Raw genomic sequence first — 21042 nt, 5'->3', positions numbered from 1 at the left:
TTTGGTCATTGGGCTTGTAATTTGGACTTTTAATTGACTTTTATTTGTTTTTGTTTTTTGATATTTGTCCGGGCCGAGAAAAATTGGGCTTCTACAACTACCCCTCTTTGCTCATTGTCGTGTAACGAGAAGGGAGCAAAGACTTTAAAAGAGGACCAATTTTGTCCGGCCTTGTTGAATTTTGACTTTTCTGGTGCTTCTTTTTTTTAAGTAGCCTATTTTTTCAGTCCATTGGTTACTCTACTTCACTGTATCTGCTCCGCTACAACTTTAGGAAGACAAGATTTTAGTGTTACAGTTTCATCTTGTTCCATTGTAACTTCAAGGAGATAAGATTTGTGTTGTAGTTTCAATCCATTCCACTGCAATTTCAGGGATATGATATTTGTAGCTTCATATTACTCCATTGCATCTTTAGAGAGATAAAATTTGTTATGGTAGATTCAATTCGACCCACTACAACTTCACGGGTATAGGATTTGTAGCTTCATCTTACTCCAATGCAACTTCAGAGAGATAAGATTCGTTATGGTAGATTTAATCTGACCCACTGTAACTTTAGGGGTATAGAATTTGTAGCTTTATCTTGCTCCACTGTATATTTAGAGAGAAAGGTTTATTATGGTAGATTTAATTTGACCCACTGCAACTTCAGAGGTATAGGATTTGTAGTTTCGTATTGCTCCACTGCAACTTTATGAAGATAAGACTTGCTATGGTAGATTTAATTCGACCCACTGCAACTTCAGAGATACAGGATTTGTAGCTTTATCTTGCTCCACTACAACTTCAGGAAGATAAGATTCATTATGGCAGATTCAATTAGACCCACTGCAACTTCAGAGGTATAGGGTTTGTAGCTTCATCTTGCTCCACTGTATATTTAGGGAGATAAGATTTATTATGGCAGATTAAATCTGACCTACTACAACTTCAGGGGTATAGGATTTGTAGCTTCATCTTGCTTCACTGCAACTTCAAGAAGATAAGACTCACTATGGTAGATTCTATTTAACCCACTGCAACTTCAGGGGTATAGGATTTGTAGCTTCATCTTGCTCCATTGCAACTTCAGGAAGATAAGACTCGCTATGGTAGATTCAATCCGACCCACTACAACTTCAGGGGTATAGGATTTGTAGCTTTATCTTACTCCACTGTAACTTCAGAGAGATAAGACTCGCTATGGTAGATTCAATCCAACCCACTGTAAATTTCAAGGGTATAGGATTTGTAGCTTTATCTTGCTCTACTACAACTTCAGAGAGATAAGACTCGCTATGGTAGATTCAATTCGACCCACTATAAATTTTAGGGGTATAGGATTTGTAGCTTTATCTTGCTCCACTATAACTTCAGGGAGATAAGATTTGCTATGGTAACTTCAATCTGACCCACTATAACTTCAGGGGCATAAGATTTGTAACTTCATCTTGCTCCGCTACAATTTCAGGAAGATAAGGTTTGCTATGGTAACTTTAATCCGACCTACACAACTTTAGGGGTATAGGATTTGAAGCTTCAATATACTCCACTATAACTTTAGGGAGATAAAATTCGCTAATGTAGATTCAATCCAACCCACTACAACTTTAGGGGTATAGGATTTGTAGCTTTATCTACTCTACTACAACTTCAGGGAGATAAGATTCTTTATAGAAACATCAATCCGACCCACTGCCACTTTAGGGGTATAGGATTTGTAGCTTTAATATGCTCCACTGTAATTTCAAGGAGATAATATTTGCTATGGTAGATTCAATCTGACCCACTACAACTTCAGGGGTATAGGTTTTGTATCTTCAATTTGCTCCACTGTAACTTCATCCCCATTTTAGTGCTTAGGTTGACATTGCTCGTTGTTCGTTAAGGTTTTATCACTGATGTGTTACCATGCCTTCTTGTTCAAATATGGTATTTTTGACAGGAAACTCGAAGAGGTAATCACAATGTAAACTATTCATTCTAAGATATTTCCAACCATTAAATTTGGTTAGTTATAACTAATGGTCCTATTTCAGGTCCCTATACTATTTAGAAATCTTTCAAAGTAATATGCAGAAATCTTTTTAGTTTAATATTGTTTTTCAGTAGTCATTATTTCAATGCAAAAAATGCTTGAAAAGGTCATAAAAATGGACAAGACTAAAATTTATTGAGGGTAAAACTCTTAATAAAAATATTAATCTAATTGGTAAACGTTGCCAGAACACAAAGTGAGTAAGATGAAATTAGGTGCCCCAGATACCGCAGTACAAGCTTCTTCAAGCAAACTTGTTAAAGACCATTCTGAGCCTGATATGTGTTTAGGAGATCTAAAATACTTTGTTGATGCCCTAAGATGCAAAGTTTTTCCTTCCTGTTACCTTTGAGGGGAAACGACTATTACATGACCATTCTTGGGCCCAATTTTGAGCCGCCCTTTTCAGGTTTTCAACTCAAAACTCCCTTGGTCTCAAGACGTCCTTTACGAGTTTTCACCTTGGCCTCTTTCTTTTTTTATGTGAAGTATTTCTTGATTAAATCAAAATTCACAGGGTTAGACAAGTTTTTGCCATCCATCTCGGTGAGAATTAATGCTCGTCTAGAAAAAATACTTTCTTTACCACATAAGGTCCTTCCTAATTCGGCATCCATTTTCTTTTGAAGACCTTTTGTATAGGAAGAATCTTTTTCAACACCAGGTCTCCTTCTTGAAATTCTCTAGGCGAACCTTTTTGTCATAAGCTCGTATCATTCATTTATAGTGCATCTGACCATAACAGATAACTTTTAACGTATTCTCTTTGATCAAGTTTAATTAATCATATCGAGATTGAATCTATTCTACTTCATCTAAATTCAACTCTGATAAAACTCGGAGAGAAGGAATCTTGACTTCAATGGGCAAGACTGCCTCTATTCCATAAACCAATGAGAAAGGTGTTGCCTCAATGGAAGTTCTAACAAACGTTCGATAAGCATAGAAAGCAAATGGTAACTTCTCATGCCAATCTTTATAACTCTCTGTCATTTTTCCCACGATCTTTTTAATATTTTTATTGGTTGCCTCCACTGCACCATTCATTTTTAGGCGATACGGTGACAAGTTATGATGTTTGATCATAAATTGACTATAGACCTCCGTTATCGTATTGTTGTTCAAATTTAATGCATTGTCAGATATGATCCTTTCTAGCATTCCATATCGACATATGATTTCTTTCTTCAAGAATTCGTTAACTGCTGACTTTGTGATATTGGCATAAGAAGCAGTTTCTACCCATTTGGTGAAGTAACTGATGACCACAAAGATGAATCGATGCCCATTGGAAGCTTTTGGTAAGGTCAACCAATGACATCCATGCCCCATATAGAGAAAAACCATAGAGAAGTCATAACATGAAGAGATGAATGAGGCACATGAATTTTGTCTCCATAAATTTGACATTTATGACATCTTTTGGCATAATTGATGCAATCCCTTTCCATGGTGGACCAATAATATCTGAATCTAATTATTTTCCTAGTCATTGTAAAACCATTAGCATGTGTTCTGCAAACACTTTCATGGACTTCTTCTAGGATTTTTTTTTGGCCTCAATAGCATCTACACACCTTAGTAACACTTGGTTTTTTCTTTTTTTTGTATAGGATCTTTCCACCTAAGACGTACTTATTGGCCAGCATTCGTAGGATCCTTTCATCATTCTCAGTTTCCAGCTCAGGGTATTCACAATTCTTTACATATCGTAATATGTCATGGTACCAAGGGTGATCATCTCTTTCTTCTTCCTCGATGTTGTAACAATGGGCTAAGGCCTCATAAGTGCTCATCTGGATAGGTTTTACATCCTCTTGTCTGTTCACTTTGATTATGGAAGCTAAGGTAGCTAAGACATCGACCATCTAATTTTCATCTCGCGGGAGGTAGCAAAAGGTGATACCATCAAACTCCTCAATTAACTTGAAAACCAACTCTCGATAATCAATCAACTTGGGATCTCTCGTTTCCCATTCACCTTTGAGTTAATAGATTACTAGTGCAAAATCCCCATATACCTCCAGTACCTTGATCTTGCATTCTATAACTGCACGGATACCCATAATGCACGCCTCGTATTCTGTCATGTTATTTGTGCAATCAAAATCAAGTTTACTATTAAAAGGAAAATGATCTCCATCTGGGGATAACAAGACTGCCCCAATTCCGTTACCCACGACATTTGAGGCGCCATCAAAATTTAGTTTCTAGGGATATTCTCTTGGAGCACCTTCTTCAGTGATTGCAACATACATTAGATCCTCATTTGGGAAATCAAAATATAAAGGTTCGTAATCCTCTAGAGCTCTACTAGCTAGGAAAACTGCTATTGCACTCCCTTTTACTGTTTTCTAGTTTACATAGATTATATCAAATTCGGATAGCAAAATTTTCCATTAAGTCATTCAACGCAGTTGACTCCATCATGTGCTTTAGAGGGTCTATTTTCGAGATGAGCCACGTCGTATGGTACAACATGTACTATCTCAGCCTCTAGGTAGTCCAAACTAAGGCGTAAGACAGCTTCTCGATTGGCGAATATCTTGTCTCCCATTCGGTGAACTTCTTACTGAGGTAATAGATTGCTCTTTTTTCCTCCCTGACTCATCATATTGATCTAGTACGCATCCCATGGAATTTCCAAATACTGCAGGTACAGTATCAATGGTTTATCTGGGCTAGGTGACATTAGTACTGGGGCATTGGATAAATAATGTTTAACCTTGTCGAAGGTCTTCTGGCATTCCTCATTCCATACACCTGGGTCACGTTTCTTAAGGAGACGGAATATGGGGTCACACTTCTCAGTTAGTTGTGAAATGAACCAGGCAATGTAATTTAATCTCCCTAAGAAACCTTGAACCTCTTTTTGGATACACAGCGATGGTAACTCCTGTATAACCTTAACTTTATCCGGGTTAATCTCGAACCCTTTCTCCTTGACTACAAATCCTAGCAATTTACCCGACGTGGCCTTGAAGGTGCATTGTGTTGTATTCAACTTTAGTTGTAACTTTCTCAACTTCAAAAATAGTTCCTCAAGTAATAAAACTTTCCTTATAATAAAGTAAGTTTTCAACTCTCCAATATTAATTCATATTAAAAATCTTATTCTCAAATAAAACTGCATGATACTTTAAGCAACTAAAAGAAAATATATGGTCAAATGACAGAAAAATACATAATAACTAACAATCTTAAGTTTTATCAACATTGTTGTTAGTGCGAGAAAGACATGAGTTCAAGTGCATTAGAGAGCATTATCCTCCTATTTAAAGATTGAGGAAGGATTATATAGGTAGTTCCAAATATTATATAAAATAATAATAATAAAATCAAATGCGGCATTATTCCTAAAAATTATGTAATAATTATACTATGGTAAATTATAATATGGTAAATATAATACATGTAATATATCATTCAAAATTCGATACTTTTTTTGTTATATTTTCAACAATTTATATTATATGTACGTGGGATTATAGAATGATTAAAACATATAATTAGTTTATCCTAATCCTAATTTATTTGAGAAGACTTGTATGTTTAGTCTCATAATCCACGTGATTAATTAAGAAAAACCAACATAATCCAATGACTGCTTTTGGGCGATATTTTTATAAGATTAAAGTGGGAAAGGTCCAACCTTGTGGAAAACAGAGCCACTTGGTTATGGATTTTGTTTAACAATGGCTTTATTCATAAATTAGCTCAAAAGTTATATCCCAATTTTCAAATTCATCCTTAAAACTTTTTCACCTTTAAACTTTTAATTTTTCTTTTCAAATTAGATTGATTCATGATAAAAGAAAATGCTCCTCAAATTGTAATTAGAAAAACAGAAATACAATCTAAAAATGGGAGAAAACGAAAAGAGTTTGTTTCTTTTCAATTGAGTCTAAAAACAAATTAAAAATAGGAGGATAGTGATGGAGACGAGGGTGGTGAACTTCCTAACATCATCTCCTCGATGCTTTCACTTTGAAAAATATTCTCATTCTGGGTGGCTTCACTTTGCCAACTACTGCACTTTTCTTCCTCATCTCCCTTTGTACGCTTTTTTAGATGAGAGTACCATTAGTTCTTTATTTCATTGTCTGTTCTTCCTGGTAAACTTTTAGCTAGGGTTGATCATCTGTTATCTATATTCATATAATTACTAATCCGAATTTGAGTAACATCACATAAAACTCAATTTAAACTAGTCAAATATTTAAAGAAATTATTTTATAAAAATCCACCCCAAATACAAACGTGATGACATAGAAAATACATGGTACTTAAAATAAACACACTCAAATTCAACAACCCATTTATATAATTCAATGTAATAAACTTCAAATCCGCATTAATACAAAAGTCTCGTTAATATAATTCAACGACTCATGATTCCGTACATAACCCAGCATGGATGCTTCCTGGAATAACAACCTGTTTGGCATTCAAGAAAATGAAAGTAAACATCTTAGTGAGTAAATCTAAGCTGAAGGATTATATAGAGAAATGGGGTGAGCTCCTTGTTGTGACAAAGCAAATGTGAAGAAAGGGCCATGGTCTCCTGAAGAAGACTCTAAGCTGAAGTATCATAGATAGAAATGGGGAGAGTTCCTTGTTGTGACAAAGCAAATGTGAAGAAAGGGCCATGGTCTCCTGAAGAAGACTCTAAGCTGAAGTATCATAGATAGAAATGGGGAGAGTTCCTTGTTGTGACAAAGCAAATGTGAAGAAAGGGCCATGGTCTCCTGAAAAAGACTAAGCTGAAGGATTATATAGAGAAATGGGGAGATCTCCTTGTTGTGACAAAGCAAATGTCATTAGGAAAGGTAAGCAGCACCAAAAGTTGATTAAAGTGAAAACACAGATAGATACAACATGCCATGAAGCAGAGACACGTCCATCGGATAATATCATTCTCCAAGCTCAACTTCAGCTTCGACTTTGAGATCTGCACAGCCTCTCTTACATTTATACACAGTTGCATATATGATCAACCCAAGCATGACAACCAGAAGCAGAACCAAAGGTGTCCCCTTCCTATTAAACTTTAAGCTCTCCTCGATGCTAACACTCGTCGTTGCAGGTGATCCATTATTTGAATCCATCACAAAATGCTTTCGCAACTCTACTGCTTAAAACTAAGAGAAAATATTTTAAGCCAAAGATGACAAGGGGTTTGAGGCAAATAAAAGGGAAGAGAGGAGTTTAGAGTTATTAGAGGATGGGGGTCCCAGTTTGAATAAAGAAGTTTATAGGACAAATCTGCAAAAAATAAAATAATTGAAATTATAGTTTGAACCTAAACTGCGCCACTGTAGATTTTAGTTTATAGATGTTAACTGGATGAAGCTATTGAGTAAAAGTGTTGGGACAAATTTGGAGCTCAAAACAGTGATACAACAAATGTCACGTACCTTTATTACTAGATTTTAATGGGTTTTAGTAGTAGGGATAAGCGTTCGGTCTAATCGAGTTGAAAAAATTTCGAGTTAATTATGTTAATGAGTCCTATTTTATCATCTAACTCAATTTAAATTCTTTCCAAATCGAGTCAAGTGAAATGAAATTCAAGTCGGACCGAATCGAGTGAAATTGTTCAACTTAAATTTTTTAAAAAAATTAAACATGTCAAATTAAAATCTTATTGCAATATAATTAATTTCATGTTAAAGCACATAAATTTGAAACCATATATATTTGAAAACCATAAATTAGGGGTGTAATCAAGTCGATCCGAACCAAAATACTCGGCCGAGCTCAATCGAACATCTATTTTTAAGCTCGAGCTTGATTAAGCTCGTTTATCAATTTTTGTGCTCGAGCTCGGCTCAGTAATTAAACTTAGGGTTAATAATATAAAGAGAGGTTAATGACATAATTTTATAAAATAAAAATATGAAAAGCTCGATAAGGTTCACGAGTGGTTCGAGTAAAGTATTATTAAGCTTGAATTCGACTCTATTGATAGCTCAAGCTTGGCTTAATAATTATCGAATCAAGTTTGAAATTTTTTTTGAGTCAAACTTGAATAGCTTACGAGCACCAATATCTAATTTTCAACCCTAACCTAAACCAAAATAAAATCTAGACTAAAAATAATTATTTAATTCTTGATATTTTCTTTCCTCTCACTACACCAAAATAGGGATATAGCGGCGCTTTTCGCGGCGTTTGGATAAAAAATGCCACTAAAAATCGAGCATTAGCGGCATTTTACGAAAAACGCCGCAAATTATCGAGCATTAGCGGCTCTACATAAAAAAACGCCGCTAAAACCAAGCATTAGCAACGTTTTACAAAAAGCGCCGCAATAGAGTCACACAGAACGACGTCGTTTTCATATATTTGGGAACATTAGTGGCGGTTTTTCCCAAGCGCCGCTAAAACTCCGTTCTTCAGCGGCGTTTTATAAAAAGCGCCGCAATGGAGTAACACAGAATGATGCCGTTTTCATATATTTGGGAACATTAGTGGCGGTTTTGCCCAAGCGCCGCTAATACTCCATTCTTCAGCGGCGTTTTACAAAAAGCGTCGCAAATAGAGTAACACAGAATGACGCCGTTTTCATATATTTGGGAACACTAGTGGCGGTTTTTGCCCAAACGCCGCTAATACTCCATTCTTCAGCGGCGTTTGGCGTTAAGCGTCGGTAACGTACCGGTATTTTAGCCGTGTTTTTGCGTCTGCGCCGCTAATGGTCTTATCTTTAGCGGCATTTTTTATAAACCGCCGCTGATGCTCCGCTCTAAAGCGGCGTTTATGGAGAATCGCCGCTAATGTTCCGGTCTATAGCGGTGTTCCTGGAGCAGCGCCTGTAATTCTCAAACGCCGCTAATTAGAAAATCTAAAATATTAGTTCATTCTTTTATATATTCTCAATTAATGTTTGAATTATATTATTATATTATAAGTTATATATTATGAAACATATATATATTAATATTGTGTTAGTTACGTATGTACATTTGTTTGTTAGCTTAAAAATAGAGCATATATTGGGATCTAAATTAAAGTTGTTATACATTATATTAATTTGAATAATTTCAGTAAGTTATAAATTATAATGTTGGTTATATTTAACTTATACATACTGCATAAAATTGAAATAATTTTATAAATTCATATTAATGTATCAATTTAAAATAATGTCATAACAATTATCAAAAAAAAATCTACTAAAAATCATTAAACTTATAAATAAAGACAAATAAATTAAATTAAAAAATTAGCGGCGCTTATACAGAAAACGCCACTGTAGAACAAGATTTGTGGTGTTTATTGCAAAAACGCCGCAAAATGTGTAACCGAAACGACTTCGTTTTTATACTGTTTATTGGTATTAGCGGCGTTTTTTGTAAAAACGCTGCAAATGAAAGTTATGTATTTTAGGGTTTTGGGATTAATATTTAAGTTTTGTTGTATACGGTTTAGGGTTTTAGGGTTCGATACATAATTTTTATTAATTTAGGATTACAATTTTATGTTTAGGGTTTTGGGTTTAGGTTTACGGCTTGAGGAATAGGGTTTAGGGTTTGAGTTTACATGTTAGTTTTAATGCGAGGTTTACGGCTTATAAGATATATTAATGATCAAATTTACTGTTTTACGGCTTGATGTTTATGGTTTATGGTTTATGGTTCACACTTATTGATTTGAATGTTACAATACTTGGTTTTTGCGTTCGGATTTGCATGAAGAATACGAGTTAGCTAGGGTTTAGCCTTTAATTTTAATGTTTACGGGTTATAGGGATTAATAGCTTTGGGTTTTAGGGTACAAAACCAAAAAAAAATTAAAATTCTTTCTGCTTTTTACTTCTTATTATGTCACTAGTATATAGGATTATAAGAGATGGGTTATATATATAAATAATATGCCACGATATGCATATATATATGTTATATATTATACATACTGCATAAAATTGAAATAATTTTATAAATACATATTGATGTATCAATTTAAAATAATGTCATAACAATTATCAAAATAAAAATCTACTAAAAATCATTAGACTTATAAATAAAGACAAATAAAATAAATTGAAAAATTAGCGGCGTTTATCTGAAAACGCTTTATAGAACAAGATTTGTAACCGAAACGACTTCGTTTTTATACTGTTTATTGGTATTAGCGGCGTTTTTTGTAAAAACGCCGCAAATGAAAGTTATGTATTTTAGGGTTTTGGGATTAATATTTAAGTTTTGTTGCATACGGTTTGGGGTTTTAGGGTTTGATACATAATGTTTATTAATTTAGGATTATAATTTTATATTTAGGGTTTTGGGTTTAGGTTTATGGCTTGAGGAATGGGGTTTAGGGTTTGAGTTTACATGTTAGTTTTAATGCAAGGTTTACGGCTTATAAGATGTAATGATAAAATTTACTGTTTTACGGCTTGATGTTTATGGTTTATGGTTCACACTTATTGATTTGAATGTTACAATACTTGGTTTTTGCGTTCGGATTTGCATGAAGAATACGAGTTAGCTAGGGTTTAGCCTTTAATTTTAATGTTTACGGGTTATAGGGATTAATAGCTTTGGGTTTTAGGGTACAAAACCAAAAAAAAATTAAAATTCTTTCTGCTTTTTACTTCTTATTAGGATTATAAGTGACAGGGTTATATATATAATATATGCCACGATATATATCTATGCATATATATATGTTATATATTATATATATAGTACTGCATAAAATTGAAATAATTTTATAAATGCATATTAATGTATCAATTTAAAATAATGTCATAACAATTATAAAAAAAAAATCTATTAAAAATCATTAAACTTATAAATAAAGACAAATAAAATAAATTGAAAAAATAGCGGCGCTTATACAGAAAACGCCGCTATAGAACAAGATTTGTGGCATTTATTGCAAAAACGCCGCAAAATGTGTAACTGAAACAACTTCGTTTTTATACTGTTTATTGGTATTAGGGGCGTTTTTTGTAAAAACGCCGCAAATGAAAGTTTTGTAGAATATTGTATTGGGATTAATATTTATAAATTTTAATGTTGTTAATGTTTAAATTAATCATACTGTATAAAATTAAAATTTTTTTTATAAATTTTATCAATTAAAAAAAGTATTAAGTAAGAAACTTATTAAAAATAATAATTATAAATAAAAAGAAAAAATATATATTATAACAACTGAATTATTAGTGGCGTTTTTATGAAAAATGCATAAATATATTTAATTGAAACAGCGTCGTTTAGTGAGAGATCGATTTGGGTATACCCCTCTCCAGTATAATTTCATTTTCCTCTTCTAAAATCCCTAAGTTCTGAAATCCCTAACTCCATTTACTGTTTTTGCTTTCTCCCATTTCTGAAAATCAATTCTATATCTCTTTCAAATTTACTTGTTTGGCTGTTTCAATTTCTTGCAAAACTGATAAAAATCGGGTTCGTACATTCCGTAGACACAGACAGTTGACGGAGAACGTCGAGGAGCATCGTCGGAATTGGTGGTCGGGGGAATAATTGTTCAAGATTCGCTTTCCCCATTCTGCCTCCGTATACATTGGGTTTTCCCCAATTTGTTAATTTTATTTTTCCTTCCCTGTTATTGTGCTGAGAAACTGACATTAAAAAAAATATACTCTGTTTATAGGGTTTTCGATCTTCCTCTTCAATTTTTGTTCATCGTTTTGAAGGTAATGTAATGCTTCGAATGTTTATTTATTTTCTGAATGGTTTCATTGGTTAGGAACTGATTTTATAGGGTTTATGTTTAGGGTTTCATTCAATTCCATTTCATTGCTTCCTTTTTTGTTTTCTGCATCGTTTAGCAGGTGAGGGATTTAGGTACAATTTCTTTCTGATTCCTTCTGTGCTAATACAAGATTAAGTTGAAAAGCATTAACGTGTGTTCTGTGCTAATATATTTTTACCATCATATTGCTAAGAAACTTAAGTGATGTTTATTGTGTTGTGTGATTAAATGCTGCATCATTGGCATGGCATAATGCTACAATTTCATTTTCCTCACGTCCTTTATCTTTATGAGTGAATAGCGTTAAACTTGTTTATATAAAAAAATTATGTTAGTTCGTTGGTTTCTTGTCCCATTTGTAATTTTGCATCAAATTGTTTGTTATTAAGGGGCAAGAAAATAATATTAACAGTTTAAATTAACTCCAAACTCGACCTTAAAAATTAGCTTGTTCACTTTTCACACCCTATTTATCTTATGCTTGAGATTAAATCCATTTATTCGAGAAAAAAATCTATTTATAGTAAATGTTCTTTTCTACCCAATTTCATCTATAAAATTTGAATGATCAGTATATTAAGAAAACCTTGAACTCTTATGCTTTTCATAGAAGGCTTTGATTATAGATAAAAATCAATTGAGTAATACCCAAAGCTGCAAACAAATTTCTTCAAATATTAAGTTGTCAATACTCAATTTTAGTGTGTGTATATATTAAAATTTGAGAGTTTGAAACAATTTTAGTCATGTAGATTAAATATTTTGGTAACATTTTATAATCAATAAAATCCCAACCAAATTAAACATAAAAATATTTAGCAAAAATTTATTATGCATTTTGTCATATTCGTATGTTCTAATTAGTTTATTACTTTTAATCAAAATGATAAGAAGATTCTTATTTAGTCGCTAACCTCTACCGATGCTAGAAAAAGATTCGGTGAAGAAAGATAAATGCAATGGACATTATTTCTAGCATTTTGCTATAATGTAAGGTAGGGTTTGAAAATTAAAATTTCGAAAAAGATTCCGGTGAATAAAGATAAATGCAATGGACATTATTATTGATACATTAATATGAATTGTTATGACACCAAATAAATTTTAAACATTAAATTTTAAACATTAAATTTTAATTTTAAACACCAAATAAATTTAAAGATTATTTTGAGTAAATTGCAATTATATTTTTAATTTAATTCATCAACAATTTCAAACATTAAATTTAAGCTTAAAATATGTTATTATTTTTATATTTTAATTTAATTCATCAACAATTTCAAACATTAAATTTAAGCTTAAAATATGTTATTATTTTATCTATTTACTTAGGTAATATGTTTATAAAGGTTAAAAGTATTAACTTATATGTCTCTATCTTTGCATATCGTATCAAATTAATTTCTAATATTTAGTTTATATCTAATATTTTTGTTTTTTATTTAAATTGAGGTCTAATTAGATACAAATCTAAAATAATGATTTTCTTAAATATTTTAAGAAAAACAAAATAAAACCCATGTTCTCATAATAACTACCAAGGAAAATAAATATCTTGTATTTATTTTTATTGAGTGTTGTTTAGTCTAGTTGTGTAGAGCATGCCTAATATTAACATATACCATTTTAAGGTACATTAACAGGTTATATAACTTACATAATACGACATAATACATAAATATATATCATATCTTAACTTACATAGTGAAATAATACTTATAAGTGAAAAACTTACCCTTGTAATATCTGCTGAAAATCGACTTCCAAGAATTAAGAAATGGACCGGTCTTGGATGAATTTATCAAGGGTAAGCAACGAATATCGAAATGGAGTACTGACTTTTCGAATTTTGCATTTCAATATTCAAGCCAAGAAAACATGATTCTTTGCCCTCAGTAACAAGTGTGTCAACATAAACGGCATTATCGTGAAGTTGTATACGAGCATTTAATTGTTGATGGGTTTGTTCGGGTTATAAAAATGGTTTTTCCATGGAGAATGCCCGCCTAGTACTTCCTCGTCAACAATGGATGTTTCTTATCCTGGTAGATCTTACCATCAGTCCGTTGGAGGGGATGACATGGAAGGTATGTTGCGGGATACATTTAATATGCACAGTCATGGTTTGCATTCGTTCCCAGCCGACTTTGTGCCATCTGCTGATTGTAATATTGGTGCAAAGACTTTTACCGAACTGGGAACAAGTGTACCTCCTGAAGAGCCGAATGGAGAAGCGGCAAAGTTCTACACGTTACTTAATGACATGAACGAAGAACTATATGAGGGGTCAAAATTCTCCAAAATGGCTTTCTGCGTTCGTCTTTTCCAGTTAAAATGTTTGGGAGGGTGGACCGGAAACTCTTTGACAATGCTGCTAGAGTTTTTGAGAGAAATGTTTCCGTTTGCAAAAATCCCTCAGTCATGCAAAGATATGAAGAAAATGATAAAAGACTTAGGTCTTGGGTACAACAAAATTCATAGTTGCCGGAATGACTGCATGTTGTATTGGGGCGATCGAAGAAACCAACAGTGCTGTCATGTATGCGGCGAATCCTGTTGGATAAATAGAAACACAGAAGATGGGAACGACGACAAAAATGATGCACAACCAAGAACGAAGCCGGTCAAGATTTTGCGGTATTTTCCGCTGATACCAAGGCTTCAAAGGCTTTTCATGTCGTCGAAGACAGCGGAGTCAATGACGTGGCACCATGATGGACGAACCGATGATGGATTATTAAGGCATCCGGCAGATTCTTTAGCTTGGAAATCATTCGACAATAAATTTCCAACCTTTGCAAGCGATCCTAGGAGTGTGAGGCTTGGCCTAGCATCTGATGGATTTAATCCTTACAAGATCATGAGCACTGCGTACAGTACTTGGCCAGTAGTGCTTGTTCCTTACAATCTGCCTCCGTGGATTTGCATGAAGCAACCTTCCCTTATCTTATCTATGATTATCCCTGGAGAGAAAGGGCCCGGAAATGATATCGACGTTTATTTACAGCCACTTATTGAAGAGTTAAAACAATTATGGGCTGGTGTCGAGACATACGATGTGCTGAGAAATGAGAACTTTAAATTACGTGCAGCTTTGATGTGGACCATTAATGAGTTCCCCGCTTATGCCAATTTATCCAATTGGAGTACAAATGGTCGTTATGCGTGTCCTTGTTGTGCTGCACAAACATGTTCGCAATGGTTATACAATGGGAAAAAGTTCTCTTACATGGGGCATCGACGGTGGTTACCGGAAAATCATAAATTTAGATTTCAGAGTTCAGTATTTGACGGTACCGAAGAGTTCAGAGAAGCTCCTTCGCAGACAAGTGGATCTAATATCTTGTTCATGTTGAAAGATATAAATTTCAGTTATGGAAATATGAACCACTCAGCAAACACGCAAATAAATATAAGATCAAATGATGAAGCTGATGATGACTCCGATGAAGAGGATGATCCCAATGAGGCGAACTTGTGGAAAAAAATAAGTATATTTTTTGAGTTGCCTTATTGAGAGCATCAGCTTTTATGACACAATCTTGATGTTATGCACATTGAGAAAAATGTCTGCGAGAACATTGTGGGTACAATTTTGAATGTAGATGGAAAATAAAAGACAATCTTCAGAGTCGACTTGATTTAGTTCAAATGGGAATTCGACCTAATCTTCATCCGAATCCACTTCCTAATGGGAAATATCGGTTGCCGCCTTCAATTTTTTCGATGTCAAGGACAGAGAAAGAAGTGTTCTGTACGGTGTTGAAGGATATAAAGGTTCAAGATGCGTATGCATCAAATATATCTCGATGTGTTAGTGTTAAAGATTGAAGACTGTATTCGCTAAAATCACATGACTATCACATCTTGATGCAAGATTTACTGCCAGTTGCTCTACGATATTGTATGTCGAAGAAGGTGACGTCTTGTATAATTGAACTATCCAATATAACGAAAGCCAATTGTGGCAAAGTTTTGGATGTTCAAGAACTTCAGAAGGTACAGGATATAGCCGCATTGACTTTATGCAACATGGAGAAAATCTTCCCACCTTCCTTCTTCACTATTATGGTTTACTTGATAATCCATCTCTCGGGAAAAGTAATTCTTGGCGGACCCGTTTTCTACCGATGGATGTATCCCATAGAAAGGTGTTAATTTATTTTAAAAACTCTCCTTCCCTAAACCCTATATTCCTTTAAGTACAACTTTTCATAATGTTGCATATCGTGTTTAGGTTCCTATCCAAATTAAAGTCTTACTGCCGCAACAAGCGTTATCCAGAAGGATCGATTGCTGAAGCCTACTTAGTAGAGGAATGTATGACCTTCTATTCGCGATATTTGGATGATGTCGAAACAAGGTTGAGCAGACCAAATAGAAATGCTGGACTCACGGATCATAACTTGGCCGATACTTATTTGTTCCAAAGTTTTGGAGAACCAATCGGCAAAGTGGAAATTGCAGAATTAGATGATTTTTCGTGGGTACAAGCACATCGGTATGTTCTGTTTCACCACGAATCAATGGAACCTTTACGCAAGTAAGTTCTAAAAATTTGATAAATATTCATCACCTTTAAATTGTTTATCTTCTAACAAGCGGAACATATTTTTTACATAGTGAGTACAAACAAATACTGAGATCTCGTTCGCGCTCCCGAAGAACACAACTTCGAGATATCAATAAGTTGTTCACAGAATCTTTCCATGAATGGTTAACCCAAACGGTATGCAATTGTAGCTTTCATCGACATATAATTATAATCTTTTCTCATAAAATTTTTATCAACTTAGTTTACTTTTCATACAATAGGTTTGGAGTGGGAAAAACGTGACCACACGAAGTTAAATGGCTTTCCCAAGGTCCAAATCGGGTGGTTAAAAGATATAGTGCGTTCATCATAAACGGATTCAGATTTCATACAAAACATCGCGAGAGATTGAGGAGAACGCAAAATTGTGGAATAGTTGTTAATTCCTCAATTACTAGTTATGCTAGTGCTAGGGACAACAATCCTGTCGGGGGAAATGTAGAATATTTCGGACTTCTTACTGATATAATTGAGTTGGATTTCTATGGAAAATGGAAAGTTGTCTTATTTCGAGGTGATTGGGCCGATGTTAATACTGGTCGTGGAATTAAGCAAGATCAATTTGGTTTCACAATGGTGAACTTCACTCGATTGATTTATACAGGACAACAATTGATTGATGAGCCGTACGTATTTTCTTCTCAAGTCAAACAAGTTTTTTACTCAAAAGATCCAATTGATGAGGGTTGGTACGTTGTACTCCGTAACATCCCTAGGGACTTGTTTGACATGGGCAGTGGAAGTAGAGATGGCATTGACGACAGAACACAAACTTTGCTATTTCCAGAACAAAACTTAAACGAAAACATCCCTAGTACTAGTACACACAGTCAATGGGTCCGCCAGGATACGGATGAAGATATTTATGGAGTATAATATAGTAAGCTTTTACGATTATTTAATTATATAGACGAACATATTATTATTGTAATTGTATATTAAGTTTTTAACTAATTTATTTGTATTCCAGATAAAATGCCTAGAAGACCCATGCGAGCGCACCGCATTGTTCAAGGTACTCCAGACTCGGTGGATACAAACAGCACTGAACAACAGACTGCTATTGGATCTTCGAATGTTTCGGTTACACCTGAAGAACCTATAGAAGCTCAAAGTAATTTAGCATTTAATTTACATGTGTGTTGACTTATTATTTATTTAATTTTATTAATTTCTTATATTACAATACTTTTATTTTCCAGCTGAAACTGGTGGGACGCGGAGAGTTCGCGGTCGTACGCTACTGAGGGATTTATACGATCTAGATCCAGTCGAGCGTGTCCAAGTATCCAGTAATAGCTTTGGTCAGCCTGTTGGATCAGAAGCTTGCCTTTTAGCAGGATACATAGGCATTCTAGCACGGAATGCAAATATGTTGCCAATTAACTTCGAGTCATGGCATAAAGTGCCCGAGAGTAACAAGAACCAAGCTCTCGATAACATTAAGGTAACAAAATGTGTATATCATTTATAATACTTGGGTTTAAGTTTCGTTTACATTTACTTTCTTAAGTTGTGTTTTTTGTAGGGGAGATTTGCTCTAAAGGTCTCCGATGCTTATGTAAATAAGGCATTGGGAAAAAGATGGAGAGACCATAAGAGCACTTTAAAGAAAAACTATTTTAAGACAAAAACAACACTCGACGAGAGATTACAAAATGTCCTGCCGTGAATGCTGAGGTACCAGTGGGAAGAGGTCGTTAGATTTTGGACTTCGAAGAAAGGAGAGGTATGTGTTACTACAAAAATCTTGTAATTATTTTGGTTTATAGTATTTACTAATTAACGTACTAATAATTTCATAACGTAGGATCGTGAACGAGTTGGAACAAGTAGTAGGCGAAACAAAATTCACGCACAATTTGGGTCGAGAAGTTTTATGTGTGTAGCTCAGTAGAGGTATTTTGAATTTTTAATCTTGGCGATATTTATTACTTTCTATCAAATAATATTTTTACTATTGTATTGTAGGAAGTGTTGTCGGTCAAAAGTTGGATGCCTTCAACTTTTGACATTACATAGGAAGAAAGATGGAAACCCTATGACTCTGAAGTCGCAGAAATTATGGTACGTTTGCTTAATACAATTTGACTTGTTTTAATTATTTATACTGCTTATTTTCTAATGGTTTATTTCATTTCTTGTAATGCAAATATTGTTAAGTTATGTTGCATTTGTTTTTTAATATATGTTGTGTTCTTAACTATGTGATTTATTTTTAGGAAAAACTCAAGGATAAAAAGCGAGTCTGAAGCGATTGCTTCCAAAGTGATAGTTCTGTTCATATTGACGACATTGATAACCGGATTATCACCAAGTTTTGGGTCCCGAAAGGTATGGTCGGGTTCGATTTCAATGATCTTTTGTTAACCCATCCCAATATTTTGGATCCATTTCATAGCAAGACATGCATTTGGGGAGTCGGGCTCAAGCTGAAGTTCAGAGGTTAAGAGACCAGATAGCTCAGATGCAAGCGACAATGAGTGAGCAAATTACACAACTTAAAGCGGAGGCAACATCGAGAGAAGCTGAGGTTCAAAAAGATATGAAGAACTCCACTACAACTTAAAGCAGATCAAAGAATGAGAGAAGTAGAGGCGAAGAGAGAAGCGAGGTTCAACGAAAGTATGAACAACTCCAATGACTTAAAGAAGATGCGGCAATGAGAGAAGCGGCATTGCAATGAGGGAATTAGAGGTGCGGCGAGGGAAGCGAAACGACTTAAAAGTTCGATGAACTCCAGCAGCAGCTTCAGAATATGATGAAGATGTTTCAGCAGTCGCAACCGACGTCGTCTTAGACTATCGTTTAAATATACTTCAATTTTGACTTTGGTATTATCATTTTAACTTTTACAATTTTTGTCAGAATAATTCGAATTTTATTTTAAATATTATACAGATTTGGTTAGATTTGGTTGGTTAGATTTGGTTTCTTCTGATTTGTTTTTACAGGAGGGGGGCTGAAAACAAAATAAAAATATATTCAAATCTGCCAAAATTAGTGGCGTTTTTATAAAAGCGCCGCTAAAAACCATGAGGTATAGCGGCGTTTGTTTTTTAAGCGCCGCTAAAAGAATAAGGTCTATAGCGGCGTTTTATGGAAAAGCACCGCTAAAGAACCAGGTCTATAGCGGCGTTTTAAGGTTAAGCGCCGCTAAAGAACATGGTCTATAGCAGCGTTTGATGGGTGAGCGCCGCTAAAGACCACGGTCTATAGCGGCGTTTTGATGCAAAAGCGCCGCGAAAGATGACGGTCTATAGTGGCGTTTGATGCAGAAGCGCCGTGAAAAATGTCGGTCTATAGCGGCGTTTGCTGCAAAAGCGCCGCTAAAGACCATGGTCTATAGCGGCGTTTGATGTAGAAGCGCCGCTAAAGACCATTGTCTATAGCGGCGTTTATTGTAAAAAGCGCCGCTAAAGTTACCGACGCAGTCATTAGCGGCGTTCTTTGCGGCGCTTTTCTAAGCGCCGCTAAAAGTATTTGCGGCGCTAAAAAACGCCGCTATAGCCCTAAAAAAGCGCCGCTAAAAGCCTGTTTTGGTGTAGTGTCTCTTTTCCTTTCCTTTTTTTCTCTACCTTTTCTTCTCTATTCTCTCACCTCACGTCCCAAACCCCCTAAAGAAACAATAGAAAATAGGTGTAAGTGTCACAATCTAAACCCAAACTGTGCCACTATGGATTTTAGTTTATAGTACAAATCTCACGTAGATTTTAATGGACTTTGGGGACAAAGTACCATTTTCTTTTCTTACTAGATTTTGATGGGAATAAAAAAGTCTAGAGAAAGTAATGCAGCATCTTCTTGTCTTCTGTCTCTTTTCAACATCTCAGCAACTTTTTTCTTTCATGTTTTTAATTTCTCAAGTTTTCATTCTCAACTCTCGTACATTTGAATATGTTTATCATTTGTATTAACAAATGAAATTTAAGTCCAAAGTTGACCACATATTTTTATCTTACTAGTAATTCCAAAATATATCTTATAACATTAACATGATTCATCATTCTTGAAGCTGCCCATTCTACCTTTCACATAGTAGATTAACAATCTCACTGTTTTTGTGAGGATTAAGATATCAGTTAAATTGAATAAATTAAAATAACTGAATTTATTTATTTATTCTATTTGCTTATTTGGTTTAGATAGCTGATTATCAATTTTGAATATTCTGAACAAATCCCTGTATGAACTCATTTCATTTTGATTCTTTTGTTATGGCTTCTTCATGTATTTTGCCATTTTTTTCACATAGATACTTCCTGAGTTTAGTTTTATTAAAGATTTCAAATAGATACTTCCTGAAATAACAAGCATTCAAGATTATCAAAGTGAACATCTTAGTAACACTGTTAATAAATGTGTTCATATTTGATGCAAAGCAATGAAGCAAAATATTTTATTAGTAACAATTTGTTTGCTGTTAAGAATGTACAAATCCCCATAGTTTGAGAGCTTCCAAATCAATCTGATGTTCTTCCTATCACAAGTACTTCTTGTGTAATGCATATCATATGATTCTTTCTTGCAAATTTAAATATTTTGCCAACCATGGGACTACATATTAATTCCAAATGCTATTTTTGGCTACAATATACATATATATAAACCAACCATCAGGTATAGTCTACTGCCATTAATGAATGTATCGGACATTAAGAGCAAAATATATATTACAAACAACACATCTATATAAAAT

At 34.2% G+C, this 21042-nt stretch overlaps 1 protein-coding gene across 1 annotated transcript; it reads right to left on the bottom strand.

Moving 5' to 3' along the window:
* Positions 1 to 2821: 2821 nt before the first annotated feature.
* On the bottom strand, positions 2822 to 3888 carry LOC105795628 (uncharacterized). The gene is made up of 2 exons (XM_012625315.1): positions 3656 to 3888; positions 2822 to 2942 (listed from the first exon to the last, which is right to left on the bottom strand). Exons 1-2 carry the CDS (start codon positions 3886 to 3888, stop codon positions 2822 to 2824), a joined length of 354 nt encoding a protein of 117 aa, XP_012480769.1.
* Positions 3889 to 21042: the final 17154 nt, after the last annotated feature.

This window comes from Gossypium raimondii, chromosome 3, assembly GCF_025698545.1.
Source record: "Gossypium raimondii isolate GPD5lz chromosome 3, ASM2569854v1, whole genome shotgun sequence".
In the NCBI taxonomy this organism is placed as follows: domain Eukaryota; kingdom Viridiplantae; phylum Streptophyta; class Magnoliopsida; order Malvales; family Malvaceae; genus Gossypium; species Gossypium raimondii.
Note: the sequence above shows the minus strand (reverse complement) of the source record. Positions and strands in the feature narration are given on the sequence as shown.

What these genes read in the sequence shown, in the direction of transcription:
- LOC105795628 (XM_012625315.1), bottom strand. Translation starts at nt 3,888, where the DNA reads ATGGTCGATGTCTTAGCTACCTTAGCTTCCATAATCAAAGTGAACAGA. An exon ending in CTACGAATGCTGGCCAATAA is followed by an intron (nt 2,943 to 3,655) that starts GTACGTCTTAGG and finishes AACGTTTGTTAG; the next exon opens with AACTTCCATTGAGGCAACAC.